We start from the raw sequence: 24854 nt of genomic DNA, 5'->3' as shown, positions 1-24854 counted from the left end.
AGACCGCCGGGCCTACCTGGCCCAAGACCCACATACAGGCGGCTGCGAGGCCGCTGGGTAACTTAAGGGTCGGAAGCGATCTGCGGTGCAAAGAGGGGCAGGAAGTCGGCACTGAGAAGGAACTGGACCAGCCGGGGGTTGGCGCCCCCGTTTTGAAGCGAGGACCCCGGCGGCGGGCGGGCTGCCTCGGCTCCCCTGACTGCCCACACCCCGCACATTGGGCGCCCAGCGGGCATCCGCTCGCGAATGGAGGGCTGGTCCCCGCGCGGCCGGGGCTTGAGGCCGGGAGAGGCAGCTAAGCTGCTGGGCCACCGGCGCTCCCCAAGGCCGCTCGCGGGGGTGGGGGCCGTGCGCGCTGCCGGGCTCGGGTTCCCGCCCGGGCGGTGCCGCCCTCGCCGAGCCTCAGTCTCCCCGCCCGCCAGGGGGCGAGGGGCGCACGCCGTCAGGGCGCCCCGGGTCGGCTCGGCCCCAGCCCCGGGGGGGTGGGCGGGACCAGGGCTCTCCAACCGCTAGCCGCCGGCCCGGGTCCCGCCCGGTCCCCGCGGGGCTGAGCCGGGAGGCCCCGCCCCCCGCCCACGAGGAAGTGGCAGAGCTGCGCGGGGCCCAGAGCCGGTTCGGCGCGTCGACTGCCCAGAGTCCGCGGCCGCGGCGCCCCGAGGTGAGGGGGCGCGGGAGCGGCCCGGAGGGGGGTGGGTGGGCGTGGGGAGCGCGGGGAGGGACCTCATGCAGGTGGGGAGGACGCAACGAGGGGCCGCCGGGAGATCGGGGATGAGAAGGGCCACAGGGGGCCCGCCTGGAGGTGAGGGGACACGCGGGGCACGGGCTGCGGGCGGGCGGCCTCCTCCGGGCGAGGGAACCGCAGCGCTCCCCCCAGCCCCCCGCAGTCTGCGCCCTGGGGGCGCCCCGGCCCGCGCGTCCGCCCCCCCCTCGCCTCCCCCCTCCCACCTCCCCCCGCCTCTGCCCCGCCGTCGGTGAGCCCCGTTATTTCGGGCCGCAGGGCCCCACGCCCAGTCACTTCCCCTGCGTCCTCCAGCCTTCCGGGTTGCTCCAGCCGGGAAATGAGCTGGCGCCCCCGCCGCCTCGCCTCGCCCCTCCCTCCCTCCCTCCCTCCCGGCCACCGCCCCCTCCCTCAGCCCGCCTCCCGCCAGCTGGGCCCGGTCCGAGGGCTCCGGTCAAGGGAGGGGCGGGCCGGGTCCGGAACGCTCCCTCCTCAGCTCCCGGGCGCTAGACCGGAGCGTTCCGAGCGGCGCCCCCCGTCGCCGGCGGCGTGGGGACCGCGGCCAGGGCCGGGACCTCGGGCGGTGACAGGGACACAGTAGTGACTGGCGTGAAGCCGCAGGAGCGAGCCTGGTGCGGACGCCGAGGCTCTCAGGTTATTCCGGGCTGTCCCCAGGCTCCTCCCGCCTGGCGGGCAGTGCTGCCCGGTGGTTAAGAGCACCCCCGCCGGCGAGGTCTCCGGGGCCAGAAACTGGTAAGAGCGCCAGCTTCTTCCATCAGTGGCCACCGACCTTGCAAGCCACCTAACCTCTCTGGGCCTCAACTTTGCTTATCTAGAAAATGGGGAACTTTCATGTTGTGAGGCTTAAATATGATCATGTGTGTAAGGCACACACAGGGCCTAAACGTGCACTTTTATTGTCCTTGCTGTTATTTATAAGGCCTGCCTACATTTATCAAAGTGTCCAGGTGAACCTAAACTCTGAGATTCGGGGTCAGAATCCCAAACTGTGCCAGTTAGGAGTGGGGTGACTTTGAGCAAAGTTTGGCTTTTGTCTGAGTCTGTTTCCTCCTGTACAAGATGAAGGTTAAAACAAACACTGGAAAACTTCTTGGGCTTGTTTTAGGGTGTAAAAGAGAGAATGTATGTCAAAGTACTGGGTAAATTCCGGGCATTTAAAGATGCCAGGTCGGTCCAGTGGTTAGGACTCCGTGCTTCCACTGCAGGGGGCAAGGGTTGGATCCCCTGTGGGGGAACTAAGATCCCCCAAGCCAAGTGGCAAAAAAAAAAAAAAAAACCAAGTAAGTTAATTAATTACATAGTTAATTACGTAAGTGTTTGTATATTATCCACATAGGTCTTATAACAACATGTTCATATCACTATTTCTCTTTCCATATTTGTAGGCATCTGGATTTTTCTATCCTGTCACCATTATAAAGAGGATTATTATGAACATGTTTGCTTTAAAAAAAAAGTCGGCTATTTTTTTTAGCACCAAAATGAATTTATGCCACCAAAAACGTTAACAATTTTTAAGTTCCTGTTTGTGTTCTTCTGTTTGTTCCCACCCAGTTGGTTGGATTGAGTGTTATCACATTGCCCTTCAGGAAGGCTGAACAAATTAGCAACAAATGAGAATTTCTCCACAGTCTTGCCAGCATTGAGTTTTATGTGTTTTGGGGTTTTGTTTGGTTTGGATTATTTTAGCTGATGCTTTATGGTGCCTTAGGATTATTTGCATTTGTGTTTCTTGACTTTGCCTGGTTTGTAAGACCTCAAGAGCGGAGCTGGGGAGGAGGGATTGGCTGGTCTGTTGGGGTGACGAGGGCTGTTCCACACACAACAGGAAGTTGAGTAACTGCTCAGCACATGCGCAAACTGGCTTGCTGGCAGCTCCCTGGAGTGGCTGAGCTGGGTGGGGACTTCCCTGAGTGCCTGCAGAGCAGAGATCCTTGCTGCAGGCAGCTCCTGCCTGGTTTAGCCTCCAATGCAGTCAAACCTCTGGATTCAGAGAAGGTTGGGCTGGCAAAGCTCCTCTGAAAGCAAGAAAGAACCTACAGCTGGTGCCTCGTCCAGCCCCAGACTTTTCTGGATAGAGATGTGGGGGAAACATTGGCGGAGGGCACCCAGTCAGTGTGGAGAGAGTCAGAATTTGCCCCCAGCATGTAAGAAAGAGATGGGAGGCCTGAGACCCTTGGCTGGGCAGCTGGGGGCTTCGCCTGGCTTGCCTTGCTTTGGAAGGGAGCTGTTTTCTCCCCGAATCCTCAGAGAGGACCCTTTAGATTGATGATTTCCAAGCTTTTTGGATCGTTGACGCTGTAAGGAAAAAATCTTTAGTGCATACTCCCCAGTAAATATTTACAAATTGCATACATGTACCGGTGAAATAATAGGGCTGGTCTATAAGGAGTATACCATAAGACGAATGTGATTCATTCATGCAACCACATTCAAGAAATATTTATTGAGCACCTACTTTGTGCCAGGCACTCTAATTGGTACTGGGGATTCATCTGTGAATAAAACAAATATACCTGTCCCCGTGCAGCTTATGTCCACACCCCGGTACATGGTCCTTGGCACCCCACGCCTGGAGACCCACGCCCCACCTTGGAGACCCAAAGCTCCTCCCAGCCATCATGCTGCTCTCCCAGCCCTGCGTGATCCCCCGTCCATTCATCCTGAGCACCTACTGTGTGCCAGACACGGGGGAAGAGCTACCTGGAGCACAGGGAGATCCCGGCTCCAGGCTGGTGGGGGGCGGTTAGAGCCAGCTGGGGGAGTCTGTCGGGGTTTGGCCTGTGCTCCCCCAGCCTCACTCTCTTTCCAGGGTGATGGGGGCACAGAGCACTAGACGTGGACTCCCAGTGCCAACGCCATCCCCAGGGCCCCCTCCTCTCTCTTTGTCCTTGACAATCAAATGGGTCCACAGGGCTGGCTCACAGGGTCACAGCGATGAGTGGGTGGGTTTCCCGGGGCCATGGCCTCAGCCTGCCTTTGTCTCCACCAGGGGACACCGCTGAGCGGTTGCGTTGTCCACACTCGGGCAGTGCCCGCCCCACCCTCCCCTGCCGCCCCTTGGTAGGGTAGAGGTTTCCCTGGGAATGATTCAGTCACAGTTCCTGTGGCGGGGTGGCCTGGTGTGAAGGCTGTTTTCCTGGATCTGACCACACGGAATGATCCCATGATCCCCAAGCCTGCAGTGGCTGGAGAAGCCACGCCCCTCCCTGGGCTGCCACTTCCGCATTTGTAACCTGTGGGGGTAGGGAGTCCTCGGGAGGCCCTGCTGCTTTCAACCGCTTTGCAGAAGTTATGAAAAAGTTATGAAAAGGGGAAAACACGTCTTCCTCTCTGCCACCCCTTCCACCCGTACCCCCTCCCCCCTGTACAGTGTGGGTCAGTAGACGAGAGAGTATTTCTGTCTGAATTTATGCTAAAGTGTGATCGGCTGATAGGTGTGCTCTGAACCTGTCTGTCCCACTGTGCTGTGGCCGTCTTTATCAGCCCCTCCCTCTCCCCCTTGAGAACCTTTGGGTCCCAGGAAACAATGGGCAGGGTCCCCAAGCCCTCTCAGCTGCGATATTGGCAAGTATGGGGGCCGCGGTCCTCTGTAGAGCCAGTGTCTCCATCTTCACAGCCTGAAACTCTGAAAAGTCCCTAGACAGGCTGTTAGAGCCCGGCCCACACGTCTGGACACTCTCGCCAAGAGCCCGCAAGGGGCAGAGATGCCTGGCCAGACAGTGAGCCCGGGACAGTTGGAGCTGGGAAGTTGGGTTCTGCTCCGGCTGAGTCTAGGGTCCAGGGACCCCCTGGGCTTCTTCTGGGGTGAAGGGGAGGGGGTGGTTGGCCTCCTGTGGAGTCAGGCGCCAAGAAGAACCTAGCTGGCATTTGGAAGTGGGTTTCTGGCTTTAACCACCACCCCCCCGCCCCGCCCCCTGCCCCATTTGTGACCTTGGGGAATGGGGGCAGGCAGATCAGCACAGCTTAGTGGACAGGCCTAGGTGCTCCCCCCCACTCTGAGTCTTGGCATCTGCGGTGGAGACGTGGATGACCCCCTGCCCACCCAGGCCGGATGCAGCAGAAGTGCCTGGGGAAACCCCGTCAGGCCTGCTGACCTGGGCTCCGAGGCCACTTCCGGGGCCTTTGCTTTACACAAAGAGGCCTTATAAGGAGACAGAGGCTGGGGAGGCGGCCGCCGTGGGAGCGGTGTGCTCGTGTGCGCATGCAAGGCTGACACGTGTGTGTATGGGAGCGGTGTGTGCGTGCGCGCGCGTGCAAGGCTGACCACGCGTGCGTGTGTGTGGCCTCCGCCTGGCTGTGTGTGTCCACCTTCTTTCTCAGCAAATGTTGCCCGGGGACCCACTCAGGGCCCTGCTCTAGGCCTGCGGGAACAGGCGCGGTGGTCCCTGCCCTCTCCGTGCACGTGTGCGCGGTGGTCTGTGCCGCTTTAGGAACTTTCCAGGACTTCCTGCTATAAATTAAAGCGGGATTTGTGGTCGCTGAGCCCCGGAGTCCCCAGCAGTATGATGGATGTCACTGCAGCCTGACCCTCGTGCCTGGGCCCCAACTCAGTGCTGTTCCTCCCAGAGGGGTCTTGGTCGAGACCCCCCCTGGGGGCAGAGAGAGACTCCAGGGTTCCGGGAAGGTCAGGGCTCAGATCCAGGATGAGGAGCGGCCTTCCTGGGGCCCAGCCTCCGGCCACAAACCTGCCAGTCAGGTGGGGGAGGCGGCCGAGGGCCTGGGAACGCCCACGTCAGGGCCACGTGACTCCGGCAGGTGGCTTCCCCTCCAACCGCAGCCCTCACATCCGTCATCTGGGGCTCAAGTCGAGAATACAGGAGGGCTTAGAGCTGGTGAGTGCAGCGTTCAGGGAATGTGGTGTGGCTTTTTTTTTTTTTTTTTTACATTTTAAAAAATAACTTACTCTGCTGGACACTAATGGCAGTAAACAATTGTGTTCATCAAACATTTATTGAGTGCTTACTATGTGCCACGCATTTAGGCGCCGGGGATAGAAATGTAAACAAGATGGTCAGAAATGTGTGTCTCCATCAAGCTCGTTACTTTCCAGCAGGGGGAGAAAGACACGGGCAGGATGAATGAGCACAAGGTAACACGTGTTCAGTAAGATTATCCCCTGGAGAAAACTAGGGACTAGGGAGTGTGGAGGTGGGGTGGACAGTGGAGGTGGGGTGGACAGCAGCCTTGCTCAGAAGGTGGCCTTGGACACAGACTTGAATGGCAGCAGCGAGGGCGGGAGCAGTGCAGGCATCTGGGGGAAGAGCTTCGAAGGCCGAGGGAACAGCCAGTGAGAAGACCTGAGGCTCGTGTGCCCCCGGATCGGCCCCTGGTCCGGCCGGGAGGCCCACCCCTAAACAGGTGAAGCACGCCGGGTGCCGGCACATCCATTCTAGACAAAGCGCTGCCATTTCATGATCACCTACTATGTGCCAGGCGTGGTGTGTCGTCTTATTTCACCCTCTTAACACCTCGGCGGGCGGGGGACAGGATTCCTGTTCCCATTTGGCAGATGTGGAAATTGAGGTTCAGAGAGGGCGAGTGATATGCTGGGGTCACACAGCTGGTAGGCAGTGCTGCTGGGCTCTACCCATGACTCTGGGAAGCTGAGGTGGGGAGAGAATGGGTGAGGAAGTGATGATCTCTTTGGGTCTTTCCAGTTGAGCAGGACTTTGCCGCATAGAACAGGGGTGGACATTTGGTGGTGTAGAGAGACTAGCACGCCAGTGTGAAATGTGGACAGAACTGGCCTCCAAGACACATCAGGCTTGACCTTCCCTGCAGAGGGAAGGAACAGCATGTGCGAAGGCCAGGAGGCCTGGCTCACTCCTTCTGGGGAGCGAGAGTTTCCACCTATGGGGAAACTGAGGCACAGATGATGAGTGATGGCCTGTCTGGGGCAGGGTCCCAGCACACCCCACTCATGGTAGTGGCTTCGCCCACACCCCCATTCCCCGCCTCCACTCCCCACCCCATCCTTTGTCTTTGTCCCCTGGAGCCTCGGACACATCCCATGAGAGCTGCTGTTTCATGAGGAGGGAAACTGAGGCCCCAGGAGGGAAGCAAAGCGCTAGGCCAGAGTCGGGAGGCCAGGGTGGCCCCTGCTGCCCTCCCGCGAGGCCGGCTGGGGCAGGGCGGGGCTGACCTGGCTTCCCTCTCTGTCTTGGGCACAGGAGCCGAGCAGCCATGGCCTATCACAGCTTCCTGGTGGAGCCCATCAGCTGCCATGCCTGGAACAAGGACCGCACCCGTGAGTGCCCCCCCTCCCCCCCCATCGGATGACGCGGGAAGCTGTCCCCCTGCTTCACCCCCAATCCTGAGATCCTGAGTGTTAGGAGGGAAGGGACCCAAGCAGGGCAGCCAGGCGAGCGGGCACTGAGGGTTGGAGGCGAGAGCACGGCCCTGCCTGCACCAGGCGCTGCTCTGGGCGCCAGGACCGGGTGGGCACGACAGCGGGTCTGCCCTCTGCTGACGGCTACGGGAGGGTCTGGGGATGGGAAACGTAACCTGCAGTGAAATGAGCTCTGAGGAAACATGAAGGGTGAGGCGAAAGCGAAGGAGCCAAGGCACTAGTTTAGAAAAGGGGGCTAGGGAGGGGCTTTCAGGGAAGGTGACGTTTGCATGGAGAACCAAAGGAGGTGACGGAGCCAGCGTGCAAAGGCCAGGGTGGGTGTAACGGCCCTGAGGCGGCAGAGCCTGGTGTCATCAGGAGCAGCAAGGAGACCGTGGCTGGAGCAGGGGCAGAGCAGGGGGCAGGGAGAGCTCCCGGAGGTTTGCAAGACTGCCTTGGGGACACTGGGGCTGTGGGGTGCAGATGAGGGGTGGCCAGCCCCTGGGGAGGAGTCCCAAGGGGGGCCCAGCAGGACCTGAGGCAGAGGAGGAGAGTGCATTAGCAGAGGACAAAGTGTTGCTCAGGTGGCCTGAGAAGGTGGGGAGTCATGGGGGAAGGGGGGAGCCTGGGCACGCATGCCTCCTCCCCACGCCTGCCCATCTCTCCTGCAGAGATCGCCATCTGCCCCAACAACCACGAGGTGCACATCTATGAGAAGAGCGGGAACAAGTGGGTCCAGGTGCACGAGCTCAAGGAGCACAACGGGCAGGTGACAGGTGGGTTGGGCTGGCTGGGGTCATCTTCCTGAAAGAAGGCAGGGCAGGGCCGGGCCATCCACCTACTCCCTGTGTTAGGTAGGATAGTTTGGGTTGCAAGTAACAGAACCCTGATTCAAACTGGCTTAAGTTATAAAGGGATTACATTGATTGGTTTATGTTACTGAAAAACTCAGAAGTTTAAGGTCTTCAGGAAAGGTGTGATCCAGCAGCTCAGCATTACCAAGGACCCGTTTCTTTTCTGTCTCTTGGCTTGGCCTTCTAGCATGTTTGCTGATAGTTGGGAGAGCTGTAACACCCCCAGTTAACTCTAGTAGCACCCCCTGGAGCAGCTTTCATCCCGATTGTGGCCTCTAAGCCCCTCCTATGCGTACACTGTAGAGCCACCTCTGCTTGGATGGCTTCAGCCTAGTGCCTCCTCCCACCCCACAGGCATCGACTGGGCCCCCGAGAGTAACCGCATCGTGACCTGCGGCACAGACCGCAATGCCTACGTGTGGACGCTGAAAGGCCGCACGTGGAAGCCCACGCTCGTCATCCTGCGCATCAACCGCGCCGCTCGCTGTGTGCGCTGGGCTCCCCAGGAGAACAAGTTCGCTGTGGGCAGTGGCTCCCGTGTCATCTCCATCTGCTATTTTGAGCAGGAAAACGACTGGTGGGTGCCTGGGCGGGGCCAGAGTGGGCTGGGAGGGACCTGGGGCTGCAGACCAACAGGTGGTGGGGCAAGAGGGTCCCAGAAAGCACGGGACGGGGAGTCAGGACCCCTGTTCACATGACCCTGGGGAAGTGTGTGCTCTCTGGCCCTTGGAGGTGAGGCGAAGGGCTCTCTGTACAGCCCCCCGCCCTCCCACAGCCCCGTCTCAGTAATAAGGGCCCAGGCGGCACCCGGGCTGCCTCTGCAGGCATCACGCTAAGCCCTGCACACCTATTGGCACTGACCCGCCCCCTCCCATCAGCCCCCTGGACTGGGCGTCTGCTGCAGTCCCCACGTTACAGATGCGCAAAGGCCCTGAGGCAGATCACTCGCCCAAGGCTCCCGGCCCATCACACTCCAGGGCCCAATCACAAGCTCCCAGGCACGTCATGATCTTCTCCCCTGGGTCCCTGAGGGCAGAGGCCAGGCGGGAGGTCAGGCTGGAGTCCGAGAGACTCGAGTTCAAATCCCACCCTGACCAGTTAGCGGCCTCGTGACTTCTCCTCACTGAGCTGCCCCAGGGTTGTCGCAAGACCAGGGGTGGAGTCCCCACCCAGGGTGGGACCCGGCACGTTGCTGGCCTGGGCCCAGGCCCCTTCCTCCTGGGACCTCTGTGGTCTGCAGGGCCCAGTGGGAGCCTGGAGCCTCTGGGTTGGCGGGTGCCCACCTGTGTGTCCCTGTCTCCTCCCTACCTGTCTGCCTGCCGTGTCCAGGTGGGTCTGCAAGCACATCAAGAAGCCCATTCGCTCCACCATCCTGAGTCTGGACTGGCACCCCAACAATGTGCTCCTGGCCGCCGGCTCCTGCGACTTCAAGTGCCGGTGAGGGGGGCCCTGCCAGCAACGCAGGGACGGGTGGGAGGGTGGGGGGCAGCTGTCCTGGGAGCCCCGCGACCCGCCTTCCAGACCAGCTCTGCTGCCAGCAGGTGACCTGGGGGCCTCCGTCGAGCTTCTGTGGGGTTTTGCTCTTTGAAGGGTCATCCCTGGGTCCTCTCTCCAGCCTCTGGGGGGCCTTAGAATGATGTGCCCCTTGCCACCGCTTACCGTCAGCAAGGTTTCTTTTCTAGGCCCTCCTGTGCTCATTAGAACCTCCCACTCCTTCAGCTTATTGGCTTCTATCTGAGGGAAAATGAGTGGGTGTACTTTTTCACAATAAGGTATAAATGACTGATAGGCTGGGACAAACCCTGCCTCGTTATCTTAAGGCCTGGAACAAAGAGTCTCCACCTGCCATTGGCTGTCTGTCACTTCTGGGCCCATTACCACCCCCTGCCCCGAGTCTCCCAAGGCCTCCGGCTCCCAGCTCCAGGCAGATGGCCTGGGTTTCTGCATCTGCCCTGGGAAATGAGGCTACAGCAGGCCCCAGAGGCCCCAGGCACAGAGGGGACGAGGTCCTGATGAGGCTCGTCGGCACCCTGACCTGTGAGATGACTCCGGCTGGCCCTGGGATGGAGAGTGGAGCTGGTGGAGCTGGCAGGAAGGGAGGCACGATTGGTTCACGGTGCAGAGCAGGAGCGGGGGCACATCCTAGGGGCTAGCCCTGGCGTGTAGTGGTCACCGTGAGGGGGACAGGAGACGCCCTGGGAGCCGCGTCAGCCGTGGATGGTCAGTCCTCAGGTGAGGGCCCCGAGGGCCCCGGGAGTTCCCGGGACCCTGAGCGGGGAGATCTCCTGACCCCACACCGTTGCACAGAGTGGGCACCGAGGCCCAGACTTGTCCGAGCGCGAAGATGCAGGTCACGAACAGCCGGCTCCGGTACCCTTGACCTCGGCCGGGTGCTCTGGCCTCAGCAGGCCAGTTTGGGAGAGGGAGTCCCCTGTCAGGCCCCTCCCAGAGCCCCGGTCGCCCCCTTTTTTGCCTCTCCCGGCAGGATCTTCTCAGCCTACATCAAGGAGGTGGAGGAGCGGCCAGCACCCACCCCATGGGGCTCCAAGATGCCCTTCGGGGAGCTGATGTTTGAGTCCAGCAGTAGCTGCGGCTGGGTGCACGGTGTCTGCTTTTCAGCCAGCGGCAGCCGTGTGGCCTGGGTCAGCCATGACAGCACCGTGTGCCTGGCTGATGCCGACAAGAAGATGGCGTGAGTACAGGCCACCCGAATGGGGGGGCGACCCAGGCACCGAGCACGAGGGGCCGGCGTGGCTGACGTCGCTCTCTCACTCAGCGTCGCGACTCTGGCCTCTGAAACGCTGCCGTTGCTGGCCCTGACCTTCATCACAGAAAACAGTCTGGTGGCAGCGGTAAGGGGGCGGGGGGGGGGGGGGAGCAGGGGCCGGTGACAGCAGGTCTCCCAGCGAGCCCCGAGATGCCCAGGCAGCCCTCTACTTGTCCCCGCTCCCTCCTTTCCTTCCTCCCATCCATCCACCCACATCCATCCATATCTCTGTTGGTCAGAATAGGTTGGGTTATGCTGCGGTAACAACAACAAAAAAGTCCCCAACAGCAGTGGCCTAACACAGTAAAGGTTTGTTTCTTGCTCACTTTGACTGTCCAGTGTGGGCGCTGTGAGGGGGGCTCTGCTCAGTGCAGATGGGAGCTTTGTCTCCCGTGGAGTGAGGAGGGGAAGTGGGGAACTGGGTCCTGGATCCTAACCTTTCTGCTTACATTTTATTGGCCAATGGAAATGACAGGACCACACCTCCTCACTCAGAGAATGAGTGCTTGTGGGGGAGTGCAGTCCTGTGTGTGTCCAGAAGGGCACTACTCTCCCTCCCTTCTCCTGCCCACCTGTCAAGGCTCTTTTCAGGCCTCAGGAAACCTAATGGGGTCCCAGAGGGGGATCAGGCCTGCTTTGCCTAGACGAACGTCCAGCTGTGGGGTCTCTCCCAGAGCAGGTGTAACCGTCTAGGCAGGACAAGGCCCCCTGGGCTCCCAGGGAAGTCCCAGACCAGCTTTCTCAGCTGAATGCTGGCCCTGCGGGCTGAGGGGGCTGCTCCTAGCTGCTCAGCCCCGACATCCAGTCCCTGTTACTACACCTGGGGTCGCCGGCTGTGTCCCCGAGCTGGCGTCGGCTTCCCTGTGCTACACCCAAGCCCTGCATCCAGCCTCTGGGACCCCCCAATTTGCGGCCGGGTGCCCCTCAGCGTTGCACCTCCCCTTCAGCCTGGGTTTCCCCGGGAGGAAAAAGGGGGCGCTCCAATGGCACCCCGCCCCTCCCCGCTGCAGGGCCACGACTGCTTCCCGGTGCTGTTCACTTACGATGGCGCCGCGGGGACGCTGAGCTTCGGTGGGCGGCTGGACGTGCCCAAGCAAAGCTCGCAGCGCGGCTTGACGGCCCGTGAGCGCTTCCAGAACCTCGACAAGAAGGCTAGCTCGGAGGGCAGCGCGGCGGCGAGCGGGGGCCTGGACTCGCTGCACAAGAACAGCGTCAGGTGAGGGCGGGGCCGAAGGGCGAGCTCCACGCCCACCCCGGCAGCGTCGAGGTGCGGGCCCACTTAGGAAGCCGGTCAGTCTCTCGAGGTTTTGCATCAGGTGGGGGCAGAGCAGTCAGCCTCGCTCTGCGTTTTCAGTTTTCAGGACGCGCTGTGGGACCGTTCTGGGGGGTGGCCGGGTGGTGACTGGAGGGGCGGGGCGGGGCGGAACGAAGGGTCTCACAGCAGCCTCCCTGAGGGACTAGAGTGGAACCAGAGCCAGAGACTCCCGGATCCCGCCAGCCACAGGCGTCCACCCCAGGACAAATCAGAGGGAGAAGTGTGGCGAGACTCTGACCTTGCCCCTTGGCTAGTTAAACCCTCCTGTGGCTGCCTGGCCCAATGTCTTCAGACTGAACTCCTCTGCCCGGCCTTCAGGGCTCTTCAGAACTAGCCCTGCATCCACTCAGTGCCGTCTGTTGCTTCTCCCTGCCCTGCCACGCTCGGTCACTCTGATCCCCCAGCACGCGTGCCCTCAGCCCCTGCCCAGGCCTTTGTGCGTCCTGTGCCACCTGCCCGGCTGCCCTGTGCTCCTTGCACAGGGACTAGTGCTCGTCCCGAAAGCAGACTCCGGAGCCCCGTCCTGTCGTCCTCTGTGGTCCTTCGCAGCCCGGCCTCCTGGGCTGTCCCTACTGGGCGCACACACTCACACTCACCGGAGTGAGCTCCCGCAGAAGCTGGGGAGCTCCTGGAGGGCAGGGTGGGCCGGGGCCCACCGTGGGCACAGGCTGGGATCTGTGAAGCCCTCATCCTCTTTGCAGCCAGATCTCGGTGCTCAGCGGGGGAAAGGCCAAGTGCTCGCAGTTCTGCACTACAGGCATGGACGGCGGCATGAGCATCTGGGACGTGAAGGTGAGGCCTGCCCTCCCCACACCGCCTCGCTTCCCCCCAGGCCGCCCAATTCTCCCTGGCAGCCACCTGGATGCCCCAGTCCTTCTTCTTCTTTCCTGCAGAAGGGCCCTTCAGTGGGGTGAGGGCTCCTTGGCATCTAGGCCTTGGCACCCTCTGCAGCACTTTCCTTTAGGGCTGGGATTCAAACCCAGGTCTGCCTGACCCCAAAGACCAGGTTCTCTGTCCCAGGCCAGGTCCCTGTGGGTGGGGTGTCTGCAGGACAGCTGAGAACCAGCCTGTCTTCTCCTTGTCTCCTTCCAGAGCTTGGAGTCAGCCTTGAAGGATCTCAAGATCAAATGACCTGTGAGGAGTCTGCCGCCCTCATCCCAGCTGCTGAGGGAAGGGGGTCAGGGAGGCGAAGGATCGCTTTGCTCGATGTTTCTAGGGTACCAGTTCGGGTCCCCACGGGCTGCTCCCTCAGGTGGGGAGGGGAGGGGCGGGGTGGGGCGGGAGGCTTACCTACTGAAGGAACAATTGCCTTTTTCTTAAAGAAATGCTTTCATTTATTGTAAAAAATGTCCCCAAAGCACTCTGCTGGTCATGAACTGCTTCAAAATGTGGAGGTAATAAAAATGCAACTGCAGACACACCGGCCTGTGTGTCTGGAAGGAGAGGTTAGTTTGGGCAGAGCACTGGTAGCTTATTTTTGTTTGCCAGCACAGCTGATCCTTAAACCCAAGAGGCTGCCCCCAAATGGTTCCTTCCCTGCTGCGGTCCAGTCTGGGAGCTGCCAGGACCAGGTGTCTTTCCTGTCACTCATTCAGCAGTCAGATTCCTAGACAAGTGGTTGCACATTGTGGGCTGGTTCTGGGCTTTAGTGGAAACTTATGATTTCTCTACTTGATGGTTGCGGTTGGTTTCTACTAACTGCTCATCATCTTTTAGGACGATTTTTTTCCCATCCCTATTTTACTCGGGTGTTTGTTTTTGTTTAATCACGTGCTTTTTAGTTACCTGTTTACATAATCATGGTTCTTCTTTTAGTCTAACTAGGTAATGAATTACATCAGTAGATCTAATTGTGAACTGTCCTCACATCTGGAGGACAAACGATACCTAAGGAAGCCTCCTCCCCCACTGTTCTAGGGCCTGTCCCTCAGGATAGTCTCCTCTGTGAGAGGAGACCCACTGATTCTTTTTTAAATCAATCAGGAGATAAAAATTCTCAGTCCCCACAGACAGCTCAGGCTACACAGCTCCCCTTAGTCTTTACCGAGCCCCTGCCTGGCGCCCATTCGCCTCTAGGGACCGCGCGGAGGGCACTGCTGTTTAGGAGGCGGCGCCCCTCCTGGAGGGGTGCATAAGCAGAACAGGCGCCCACGTGACTGTGTTAAGCCTCGGCTTCCCCACTGCCATCCCACCACGAACGAGGTAATGCTTCCCCACTGCCGTCCCACCACGAACGGGGTAATGCCTAGCAGTCATGCTGGGTGTTGGGACGCTTGCTCCCAGCCCTGAAATCCTAAGGCTGTCACCACCAGGGGGCACCAGGAGGACAGGACGCTATGTGCTGTGCACAGGTCCCTGGCCCCTCTGGCCTAAGGTCCCTCCTTGGTAAAAGGAGGGGAGGGGGCTGGCTCCTGTATCCTGAAGTCTCTCCCAGCTCGGATGCCCGGGGTCCAGTCCCCGTACCCAGATTGGTGCCACCCAAACCCTGGGGTGGGCCTGCCTGAGAGTGACACCTTGTCCTGCTGGGTGAAAACAGCACAGGCATGGGGGCCCAGAGACAGATCACAGAACCAGAATTACGATAATGTCAAGTTTAATTTGCCAAATATACAAGTTGGACTTGTGGAGCATGTTTTGCCTGGGTGCTACACAGTAAACAGGTTTCTTGAAATGATCCATGGGCAGGGTTAAGAATGGGCCCGGGGCCTGGCCAGAGTCGGGGGTAGGGAGTAGGGTGGGAAGGTCAGGGGGGAAGCCTCAGTCAGAGGGGACTGGCTGGGGATGAGCCATGACCCTCAGAGACCCAGGGCCCTGGCTCCCAGGTGACAGGCCCCCTGGTCGGGCGCCCGGGCAACACAGACAGGGGGCCGTCCATCACAGACTTGTCAGCAGCTACTGTGGCTCAACTGCCCCCTGCCCCGCAATCTACCAGACAAATGGAAGCTCTTCTTACCCCACCTCCCAGGCACCCCCCAACAAAGGTTCTGAATTCTAAAAACAGCCAAAACATTCAAATGGTTACATATGAAATGCTGTCCTGCATCTTTCTGTCTCAAAGACAGCAGCTGCCCCTCCCCCCACCCACCATCCCCCCAAACGATTTCTGTGCCAAGATGAAGAGGAGCCGTGGGGGGCTCCCCGCCGTGAGGGGCTGCTGCAGTGGCGCCGGGGCACAGGGTGGGTGAGACACGGCAGGGGTCCTGGCAGCACGGCCCAGTTCCCTGCTATCTCCTCCCACAGGCCGTGCTACTTATTCAGGGAGAGCGACTGCATTCGTTTTCCTGACAAAGCTGCATCATCTTTTGCTGAGGAGCAGGAAGGGAAGGAGTTACAAGACAAAACCACTCCTCCATATACACAGCCCCGCACACCCCCGAATCATAATACAACTGTAGGTCTGAAAGGCCTCAAGACAACATTTTGTGCAACTGGTTCAGCTGGGAGATGAGGAAGAGACCCAAGGAGAAGGGCCCGGCCTGACGCCCTCCCCTGGAAGCCACCGGACCCACGTGTCCAGACGTTCTCGCGGAGTCTGGGTGGCTGCCCCCTGCACAAAAGCCCACCAACACACAATCTACTGAGCGAATGGAAACTCTTCTTAGCCCACCCCCCAGGCAGAGCCCTGTAACTCCAACCTCTCCCTGTGGGTTCTGAAGCCTGCAATCAGCAACATGCAAATAGTTACACATGAGGTCCTTTCCTGCTTGAGGTTTGTGAAATGAGCTACTAGTGGGAAGATGAGATTACTGGGTATCTCCAATGTGGTGACAATGCCCTGGGGCAACTGATTTCCCATCTCTAGGCCTAGAAGGCAGGACAGCAAGATCCCAACACACTCATGGCCCCCCACATATGGAGAGAGGAGTGCATGAGGCCAGAAGGTCATGAGTCAAATGCTCCTTTAAACCAGACCGATTCCCCACAGCCCACCTGGCCTGGAAGAATCCCTACCACCTTTGGCCCCACTGGAAGGAAGGCAGGGGGGAAGAGGGACACCTGGGCCAGATTTCATCTGTGACATCCAGCTGAAATATGAAATGCTGAAATATGAAGAGCTACCCCAAGCAGCTCTCCAGGTTACACAGACACCAGAGACCTTAGGGGAACCTTCTAGCCTCTAAGGTAGGTGCATCCTGAGGCCTCCCTCAGATGCTGTGGACAGTGCTCTGCTGAGATTCAAACTCACATCTGACTCCGCTGCTGCTGGACCCTCCTAGCATCTTGGGAGGTGGCGGGCAGGAACACCCACCTCCATCTGACAGTGAGAAAGGCAGGCAGACGAGCACGCACGTGCACATACACCCATCCCCCCCCCACACGGTAGACCTCTACCGAACAGTCTGACCCCATACCACTTCACGACAAGGACGCTGAAGTGCAGGGCTTGGTGGCCTGTCCAGAAGCAGTCAGGCTGCCACACCAGTGGCTCAAGACTTACCTTTCCTCTCTTCTTCTTTCTTCCTGGCAGCCTCCTCCCGCTGTTTCCGGATGATCGCCAGCCGGGCAAGGTCGGCCTTGGCTTGCTCCGTCTTCCCCGCTAAATGCATTTTCATGTAACGCTCTTTTGCTTTCTGCTTCTCGATTTCTTCTCTGTTTGGGTAAAATGGTGTCACAGGGGCCATCTTCCCCACCATTATCGGCTGAGCTGGATGTGGGAGCCAGGATAAAGCCCAAGCACTCAGGCCTGGGCCCTAGCTCCGTGTGCCCCCTCCTTGATGGACACTCAGCAAACAAGTCAGCAGTGGCTGTCACTCTGCAACCTCAGAGGGGGTTTCACTGGTGAGAAAGAAGCTGCCGGAGGGGGAGACTCCTCAGCAGCCTCCAATCACACCCCAAGCTTGTGGGCCTTCCCCACAGGGTTTTCAGAGAACCCCCTCAGCTGTCACGGAGTCAGCACAGCAGGTGGATTTAAATCGAGCAACCCAGTCAGGAGAGGAATCAGGGTGGCTTTTCCTAGCAGCTTTCAACCTCCTATAAGGCCCCTGATGTCACCTGGTGGCCATGAAAAGTCAGGGAACAACTTGTTAAAGACCAGCTGTGTGCAGGGCACTGGAGCACTCGGTGTGATCCTTGAACAGCCTGTGAGGGAGTTCTCTGCAGCTCCATTTTCACCTGGGACTCAGAGAGGACTGGGGCAGCTGGTGGACCTCCCTGCACAGTGCTGGACGGCACAGGCCCCCAGTCCCCTCCCAATCCCTATGGCCACGACATCAGGGATGGATGCAGGCCAAGAAGGGTCAGATCAGGCTGGAAAAGGGAAGTATCCCTGGAGTGGGGTGTCCGGGAGGAAGGGGCTATAGCATAATTTCTGTTTTTCCTGCTATGCTTCCACTGGGGGAAAAAATTCTGTTTTTTGCTTTGTTTTTTGGGGAATATAGGGCCTTTGGGAGAATGAGATGACACAGAAATAAATACCAGAGCCGGAGCGCCCACCCAGCCACTGGGGACCTCAAGAGCCCAGGAAGCAAGGGCAGAGTTGGGGGCCTCAGCCCCTGGCCCAAGTCACAAGGCTCAGAAGCAGAGGTTACCTTTCTCTCCTTGAAAGTTCCTTGGGCCCGTCCAGGTCCAGCTGTGTGACCTTTTTGGTTGTCTGTGCCACCCGGTTGGGGTTCTCAATGTCGATAAGCCCTTCTACACCTTTGCGCTTTTGCTAAGATAGGACAAGAAGCCGGCCGTCGGAGAAGTTTGGCCTGCAGAGCCCCTGAAGGCCACTCCCCATCTCCACAGCCCTCCTGGACTAGGACAAACTCCCGCTCCACCCCCAGGCCACGTGACTCCTGGCCCAGCCTCACGTTGGGAACAGTGCGCAGGGGTGTCTTCACCAGCTGGGGAGGTGCAGGGAGAGCGAGGGCGGGTGACCAGAGTCCATCCTGTGCCCAGTCCCGGCCACCAGGGATCGTTATCCTAGTTTCACAGGTGGCAGAGGCCAACTCACAAGCTCTCAGCACAGAGAGTTACTCCCTCACTTCGAGCTCAGCCTCTGAAAGCAGTTTTCCATGGAACGCCATGCCTGACTGCAACAAGCCATGCATGCTGGATCCCCACAGCAGGGCGGGCCAATCCCTAGCCATCCGGGTGACGGCGGGGAAATGGGACTTAGGAACGAGTCACACAGTCTACAGGTTTGGGGAGGTGGCACAAGAACCTGGAGCTTGCACCTCCCACCTGCCCTGGGGAAGTTCAGAAAGAAGTGAGAGCACAAGTGCTAGACGTAACAGGTTCGATCAAAGTTTCAGGCCCTGTCAACACAGCTTTTCTCTTTAAGAGACCATGGAGACAGCTTCCAAATGCCAGTTAATCTGAGCACCGCACAGAGCTCCAGGCACCTCTACCCAATCGGCTACACGTATACACCTCCACCCGGATACCTGACATCACAAATTTAACTTGTCTGAAACAGAACTGGAGACTCAGCCCTCACACGCCCCGTTCCTCCCAGTCCTAAGCACAACCTTGTTTCTCTTTCCCTCAGCAAAGCCCAGTGAGTCTACCTCTAAGACATGGCTTGAACCCGCCCACTCCTCTCCACTGCCATTGCCACCAGCCTAACGCAGCCACGATTTCTCATCTGGATGCCTGCTGCCGTCTCCCGGATTCCACCCTCAACACCCTACAACTCACTCTCGGCAGAGGAGCCAAAACAATCTTTTAAAAGCAAATCTGTGGGCTTCCCTGGTGGCGCAGTGGTTAAGCAACCGCCTGCCAATGCAGGGGACAGGGGTTCGAGCCCTGGTCCAGGAAGATCCCACATGCCGCGGAGCAACTAAGCCCGTGCGCCACAACTACTGAGCCTGTGCTCTAGAGCCCACGAGCCACAACTACTGAGCCTGCGTGCTGCAACTACTGGAGCCCGTGCACCTAGAGCCCATGCTCCACAACAAGAGAAGCCACCGCAATGAAAAGCCCGCGCACCTCAATGAAGAGTAGCCCCCGCTCGCCACAACTAGAGAAAGCTTGCGCACAGCAACGAAGACCCAACACGGCCAAAAATAAATAAATAAATAAATAAATAAAATTAAAAAAAGAAAAAAGCAAATCTGGTCATCTCTGTCTCCCACTTCAAGGCCTCTGCCAGCTGCCCACTACCTACCCAATGAAACCAAAACCCTTCAACAGCCGCACAGGAGCTGCCCTTGCCAACCTTTCCTCCTTCATTCCTGACCACTCCACTTCGTACCCACCAAGTCACAGCCCCACTAGCCTCTCTGTTCCTTGAACTTGCCCAGGTTGTTCCCACCCCAGGGCCTTTGCCCTTGCTAACCTGGCTGCCTCAACTACTCTGCACAACAGTTTTCACACAGCTGGCTCCACCTTGTTTTTCAGATCTCAGTTTAAAAGTCACCTCCTCAGCACACACTACTCCAAGTACCCTCGATCACGTCTGTCTTATTCATAATACTTCTGGCTGCTTGAAATCATACTGTTCATTCATTCCTTATCGTCTGTACCTCCCTATAACAACGTAAACCCTTAAGAGCAAGGACTCTGCACGTACTACTGGGGCGGGTAATGTCTGCGGAGTGGATGAGTCTAGGTCCCAGGCCCCCCTCAGACTCAGTACCTGGTAATCATCTTCTTCATCCTCGCTCTCATCTGAGTCTAGGGACTTTTTCTCCTTTTTGGGGTCACCTGCAGCCCCATCTCCACCTTCTTCTCCTTGCTCCTCTTCTTCCTGTTTCAGAAATGGACGACGTGAGGTATCGAAAATGCAAAACAAACCCCCAAGACTGTGATCCAGCCGCCACCACCCCCCGACTGTGGCCCTTGAGAAACCAGGCCCCCAGAAGGCTGGCACCAAGTGGGATCCGGGTCCTACTCTGCCATGCCGGCGCCCAGCGGGGGACCCGCGTCAGAGGCAGCCTGTCCACGAGGCTCCACGGCCTGGAAGCCAATGCCAGTCCAACCACCACCTCGTACAGCCACAAAAGGCCCGGCTCCTCTTCTCAGCCCAGGTACCTCAGACAACCAGGGTGAGCAGCTCGTCTCCTAGGGTCCAAAGGACGTGGCTGTGGGGCTGGAAAGCACGGTCCTGCTCAGCTTCCCTCCCGCTCTCCCTGCTGCCACGCGGAGCTGCCAAACTGTCCTCGCTGTCCTGGGCAAGCCCCCCTGCTTTCCACTCTCAGGCAGTGGCGGGCCAGCCACTCCAACCTGCCCACACAGAGGCCCGGCTGTGCCGGCTTCCCATGACGACACACCGGCAGGCCGCTTCCCTCTACCTTTCTGGCCTCCCCGCCGAAAACATCCCTTACAAAAACCATACGACCTTTGCCCCTTGGCACCTGCCCGCACGCTCTCCAAGGTCCTGGTCAGCCTCTGGTCCCTCCACCAGGCCCTCCCCACCACCCCACACCACCCCATCCCCCTCTGATGTGGCTTTCCCCTTCTCCCCGACACTTCACAGCCGTGCCCCTCATCCGGCCTGACTGTGCTCCCTTTGGCCCTTAGCCCGGTGAGGATCTAATGGTGTGGTAGGAACATGGACACCAACGATGGAAACACGTTCTGTTTCCCGACAGTGGGCTGGAAAACGGACTGGGGGAACAGAAGAGAGGGACCGCCTAGGCTTCGACGGGAGGGGGAAGCGTGGGGAGCATCAGTGAGAGTCACGGAGGAGGGGATGCTGAGCAAGGGCCGAAGGAACGAATGGCACTCTGCCTGCTGGGGGCGTGGGAAGGCAGGGCATCACGTCACAGCAGGGCTGGCAGCAGCCCTGCACGGCTGGAGCACACAAGTAGGGGTGCTGAGAGCCCGAGCTGCAGACGGGCAGAGCCGGGCGAGGGAGAGAGGAGCAGGAGCAGGAACACAGGACCACGAACAGAGACCCACCAAGGCACCGGCTGCTGAGTGGACAAAGCTCTAACTGATCCAGTCAGAGGATGGCTCTCCTCCTGACTCTCAGCGGTTGCTCTGGGACTCCCATCTGCTCCCTGCTGCCTGCCCCCTCCCATCGAACCTCAGGTGTTAGCTTCTTCTTGAGAATGGGTGGTCCTTGCCTGGCCTCTCCGGGTGCCAAAAGCGCAGGGTGCCGCCCTGGGCTACTGGAGTGGCCCGGACAGGCACGTACTCACCCTGGCCTTCTGCTTTTCAGCCTGGAGCTGTGCGTCGATCTCCTCGGGGCTCGTGTACTGCCTTGCCCGGCCTTTGTGGCCTCCCTTTCTCCCTGCACAAGGATTGGCAGTTTAGGAAGGCGGGAGGGAAGCAGCTTCCTCGATTGCCCTGGGCCCCAGGCTGTGTCCTGCTTGAGGTGCTCTCAGCAGAGGCTGCAGACCTCAGGTACCCCTCACCAAGCACCACCCAAACCTGTACCCTCATGTGTTCAAAGGGACAAAAAAGACAACACACAATCACCTGATGCAGTCCCAAACCGTGTACTGGATGCAGGCTCTCCCAGATAAGACCCGAGGGGAGGATCTGGGGGAGGCTGTACCACATGGAGCGACTGGCTAAATGCCCTGCTCCCTTTATCCAACCACAGCGGACTCAGACGCAGTCATGAGGAACATGTAACTCTCGCCCCCGCTGTCACAACAGTGCTCTTTACTTGCAATGTTCTGTCATAGCTATGGGCTCATTTCATCCCCAGATTAAACCTATGGCACACGATCACGGCTGGTCCCACTTTATAGACAAAGGAGACTTGAGACTAAAGCAGAGTGGGGGAGAGCACAAATGTTGGGGTCCAATCCTTGAGTTCAAATCTCAGCTCTACCACTTAATAGCTCTGTGACTTTGGGCAGGTACTTAACCTCTCAGAGTCTCAGCTTCTTCGTCTGTGTCCCTACCACATAGGGTTGCTGTGAAGATGGATTTGTTAACATATGTAAAGATGTTGGCACAGTGCCCGGCACTGGACAAGCGCTACAAAAATGTTTGCTATGACTCGTACTCTCCTAATATAGTACCTGGTGCGGAAAAAAAAACAAAGCCACTGGTCACATCGGCGATTTACTACAGGTGTCAGGGAATATAATAAGATACTTCACGTTCACCTAAGTGGTATGTATGGTAGAAAGAGAAAACTTAAAACCTAGAAGGGAAAACTTTCTTGTGCTTGGACTAAGAAACACAACAGGCAAACAAAGTTATTTAAAGTTGAAAATAAAACTGACTACCTTCTAAGAGTAAAAAATGTGACTAGCAATTAAAGTTCATCACAGAGAATCAGTTTTACAGTCTGACCCTCTTGAGCCAAGACACTAGACTGACCCCTGCTGAAGCCATCAGCCAGTTTTACAGAAGGGCGGCACCCCCTCAGCTGGTCCTGGAGGACGCTGCGGTGGCTGTGGCCTGGATCCATTTCCACCTCTCCTGGAAGCTGCAGCCCACCTGGTTTCTCGTGACTCTCTCACTGAGAGCAGAGAATCTGTAATTAGGCAGCCAGAGCTGCTATGGACTCCAGAGACAGTAGCAGAGATACTGGCCTCCCCTGATTTCCTAAACAGCAGCTGCAGAGCCATAATTGGGCTGCTGCAGACCACACCACCCATTTTTAATGACTACCCAGGGTTCCCAGGGGCGTCTCAGTCTATGCTCATCAAAGTCCTACTGTGAGAGATCAAGTTTGCTATCCAAAAAGCCAACATCTTTTCTTGCCCTCTTAATACTCTAAGTAACAGAAACAACTAAAAATCGACTACTATAGGTCCTCATCCCCCACGCTTGGCTATGCGATAATGATCTTAGCTTGGTCTACAGTAACTCTTATCAGAAGCTTTCCACGCCTTTAAAAATGCTTCACAGGAGGTTTCCCTGGTGGCGCAGTGGTTAAGAATCCGCCTGCCAATGCAGGGGACACGGGTTTGAGCCCTGGTCCAGGAAGATCCCACATTCTGTGGAGCAACTAAGCCCGTGCACCACAACTACTGAGCCTGCGTGCTACAACTACTGAAGCCCGCGTGCCTAGAGCCCGTGCTCCGCACCAAGAGAAGCCACCGCAATGAGAAGCCCGCGCACCGCAACGAAGAGTAGCCCCAGCTCACTACGACTAGAGAAAGCCTGCGTGCAGCAACAAAGACCCAACGCAGCCAAACATAAATTAAAAAAAAAAAGCTTCACAGGTTTCATAACAGAAACAAGAGTTGGTCCTTGGCCCTTGGAGAATTTTATACTACTACTTACAGCTTCGTGTTCTCTCTCTTTTTTTAAAAATATTTATTTATTTATTTGGCCGCGCTGGGTCTTTAGTTTCGGCATGTGGGACCTAGTTCCCTGACCAGGGATCGAACCGGACCCCCTGCATTGGGAACACAGAGTCTCAGCCACTGGACCAGCAGGGAAGTCCCTTCATGTTCTCTTTTACTTTTCAAGCAAATTAACACAAGCAAGAAATGTAAACCTTATCTGCCCATAAAGCTTTCACAAGCCAAAAAGCCAAGTCGTTTAAACAAGAATCCATATTTAGGATTTTCTAATTGTAACCTCCAACCTTGGCTCAAAGCATCTATTAAGTAGGACTCTTAGAACCAGAATTCTGGAGCCAGAAGGTACCCTTAGTACCCCTCCTTCTGCAGAACAGGAGACTGGGGAACACAGAGGAGACAAGGCTTTTCCTACCAGAATAAACCAGCAGAGAGCTAAGTTTAAAGAGATTCAGCTCTGTAAACCCCAATATCTCTGGTAGTAGAGAGTCAGGAAGTCATTTAGGTTTGTAAAAGCTCCAAGCAGATCTTCCTGTGGGCTGACGCATCTTAACCAACATGACACACAAGCAACCAATATCAGCTGAACATCTGTTCTGCGCCAGGAGCCAGCCAGGCACGGCGAGTGCTCTAGTTTTACGACCCCGACCCAACTCTCCAAGCTAAGGGTTATTTCCAGATGGGGAAAACAGACTGGAAGAAGTTAAAGAACTTGTTCAAGGGCATAAGATTAGACAGTGACACAGCTGGGCTTCGGGTCGAGCACTATTGACCTTAAGGGGGAAACGGATGGAGCATGGTCTACAACGTACTGGGAAGCCATGGATCCTTTACGCTCCTGGCCAAGGAACTGGCAAAGTCTAACAACTAACAGTAGTTAATTATTACTGGGCACTTAGCGACTATCCAGCACCGCGATGCGCTCTCCACGTGGGTTACCTAGTTATAACCTCGCGTTAGTATTGTGAGGTAGGTACAATCACAACCCCACCTGCAAGTGAGAAAACTAAGACTCGGGGAGGTTAAGCGACTGGCTCAAAGGCACACATCGAGCCGCTCGAATAGGGCAGTCAAAGCTAGGTCGGCCAGGCTTAAGAGCATCAAGTTAGGTCGCAAGAGGCAGGCCTGGCTCGCCCAGAACCCAGGAAGACCCAAGTTTTACGCGCGAGGCAGGCGGGTCCGGCACTGGCGCGCGATGCGGTGACTCAGTCTCCCGCGAGCCTGAAAGTGGGAGGAAACTTCAGACCCCCCAGGCCGGGAGAAGGGCGCCCTAGATCGGCCTTCCGGGTCGCCGAGGACCCAGAGCCTCCGAGTCTCCTCAGACCCCCGAGGGAGTGGCTCGAGGCCGCTACGCTCTTCAGTTTCCCCAGCGGGACAATTGGGCTTCGAGGCCCAGGCCTGGCCCTCAGCCCGCGCGGAGGTCCTCCCTCTGCGCCGCTCTCGGAGGCGCCCGCGGGCTGAGTGGACAACGGGAGCCGGACTCGGGCTGCTCCTCGAGGCCCACGGGCCACGCGCGCCTGCCCCTCACCTCCTTTAGGCATCGCGGCTCCGGCGGCTGCGGCGGCGGCGCCTCGAGCTGACACCGGAACCGGAAATACCTCGAGCTCGACTTCTTCCGCCCGGCCAGTTCCCAGCCAACCCCGTCCCCACTCAGCCCGCCGACGCCGCCGCCTCCGGCGCCGCCGCCGCGAGGACCGGGGACCTCAGGGA

At 58.2% G+C, this 24854-nt stretch overlaps 2 protein-coding genes across 4 annotated transcripts; one reads left to right on the top strand and one right to left on the bottom strand.

Moving 5' to 3' along the window:
• Window positions 1-542: 542 nt before the first annotated feature.
• ARPC1B (actin related protein 2/3 complex subunit 1B) lies at window positions 543-13426 on the top strand. 2 transcript variants are annotated; one of them, XM_036825281.1, is made up of 10 exons: window positions 543-658; window positions 6913-6989; window positions 7742-7846; window positions 8279-8501; window positions 9254-9361; window positions 10410-10616; window positions 10701-10776; window positions 11702-11907; window positions 12708-12798; window positions 13099-13426. In XM_036825281.1, exons 2-10 carry the CDS (start codon window positions 6926-6928, stop codon window positions 13135-13137), a joined length of 1119 nt encoding a protein of 372 aa, XP_036681176.1. In that variant the 5' UTR covers window positions 543-658; window positions 6913-6925; the 3' UTR covers window positions 13138-13426. The 2 variants fall into 2 exon arrangements, with proteins under 2 accessions (XP_036681176.1, XP_036681177.1); XM_036825282.1 differs by lacking the exon at window positions 543-658 and adding an exon at window positions 1267-1471.
• Window positions 13427-14582: 1156 nt separating this feature from the next.
• PDAP1 (PDGFA associated protein 1) lies at window positions 14583-24806 on the bottom strand. 2 transcript variants are annotated; one of them, XM_036825292.1, is made up of 7 exons: window positions 24673-24806; window positions 21075-21166; window positions 19568-19678; window positions 17535-17656; window positions 16445-16596; window positions 16193-16261; window positions 14583-15311 (listed from the first exon to the last, which is right to left on the bottom strand). In XM_036825292.1, the coding sequence occupies exons 1-7, from the start codon at window positions 24683-24685 to the stop codon at window positions 15253-15255; spliced, it is 618 nt and encodes a 205-aa protein (XP_036681187.1). In that variant the 5' UTR covers window positions 24686-24806; the 3' UTR covers window positions 14583-15252. The 2 variants fall into 2 exon arrangements, with proteins under 2 accessions (XP_036681187.1, XP_036681188.1); XM_036825293.1 differs by lacking the exon at window positions 16193-16261.
• Between the last annotated feature and the right edge of the window lie 48 nt (window positions 24807-24854).

The sequence above is a fragment of the Balaenoptera musculus genome, chromosome 15, assembly GCF_009873245.2.
Source record: "Balaenoptera musculus isolate JJ_BM4_2016_0621 chromosome 15, mBalMus1.pri.v3, whole genome shotgun sequence".
Classification (NCBI taxonomy): Eukaryota; Metazoa; Chordata; class Mammalia; order Artiodactyla; family Balaenopteridae; genus Balaenoptera; species Balaenoptera musculus.
The sequence above is the reverse complement of the archived record's forward strand: the minus strand, read 5'-3'. Positions and strand labels throughout refer to the sequence as shown.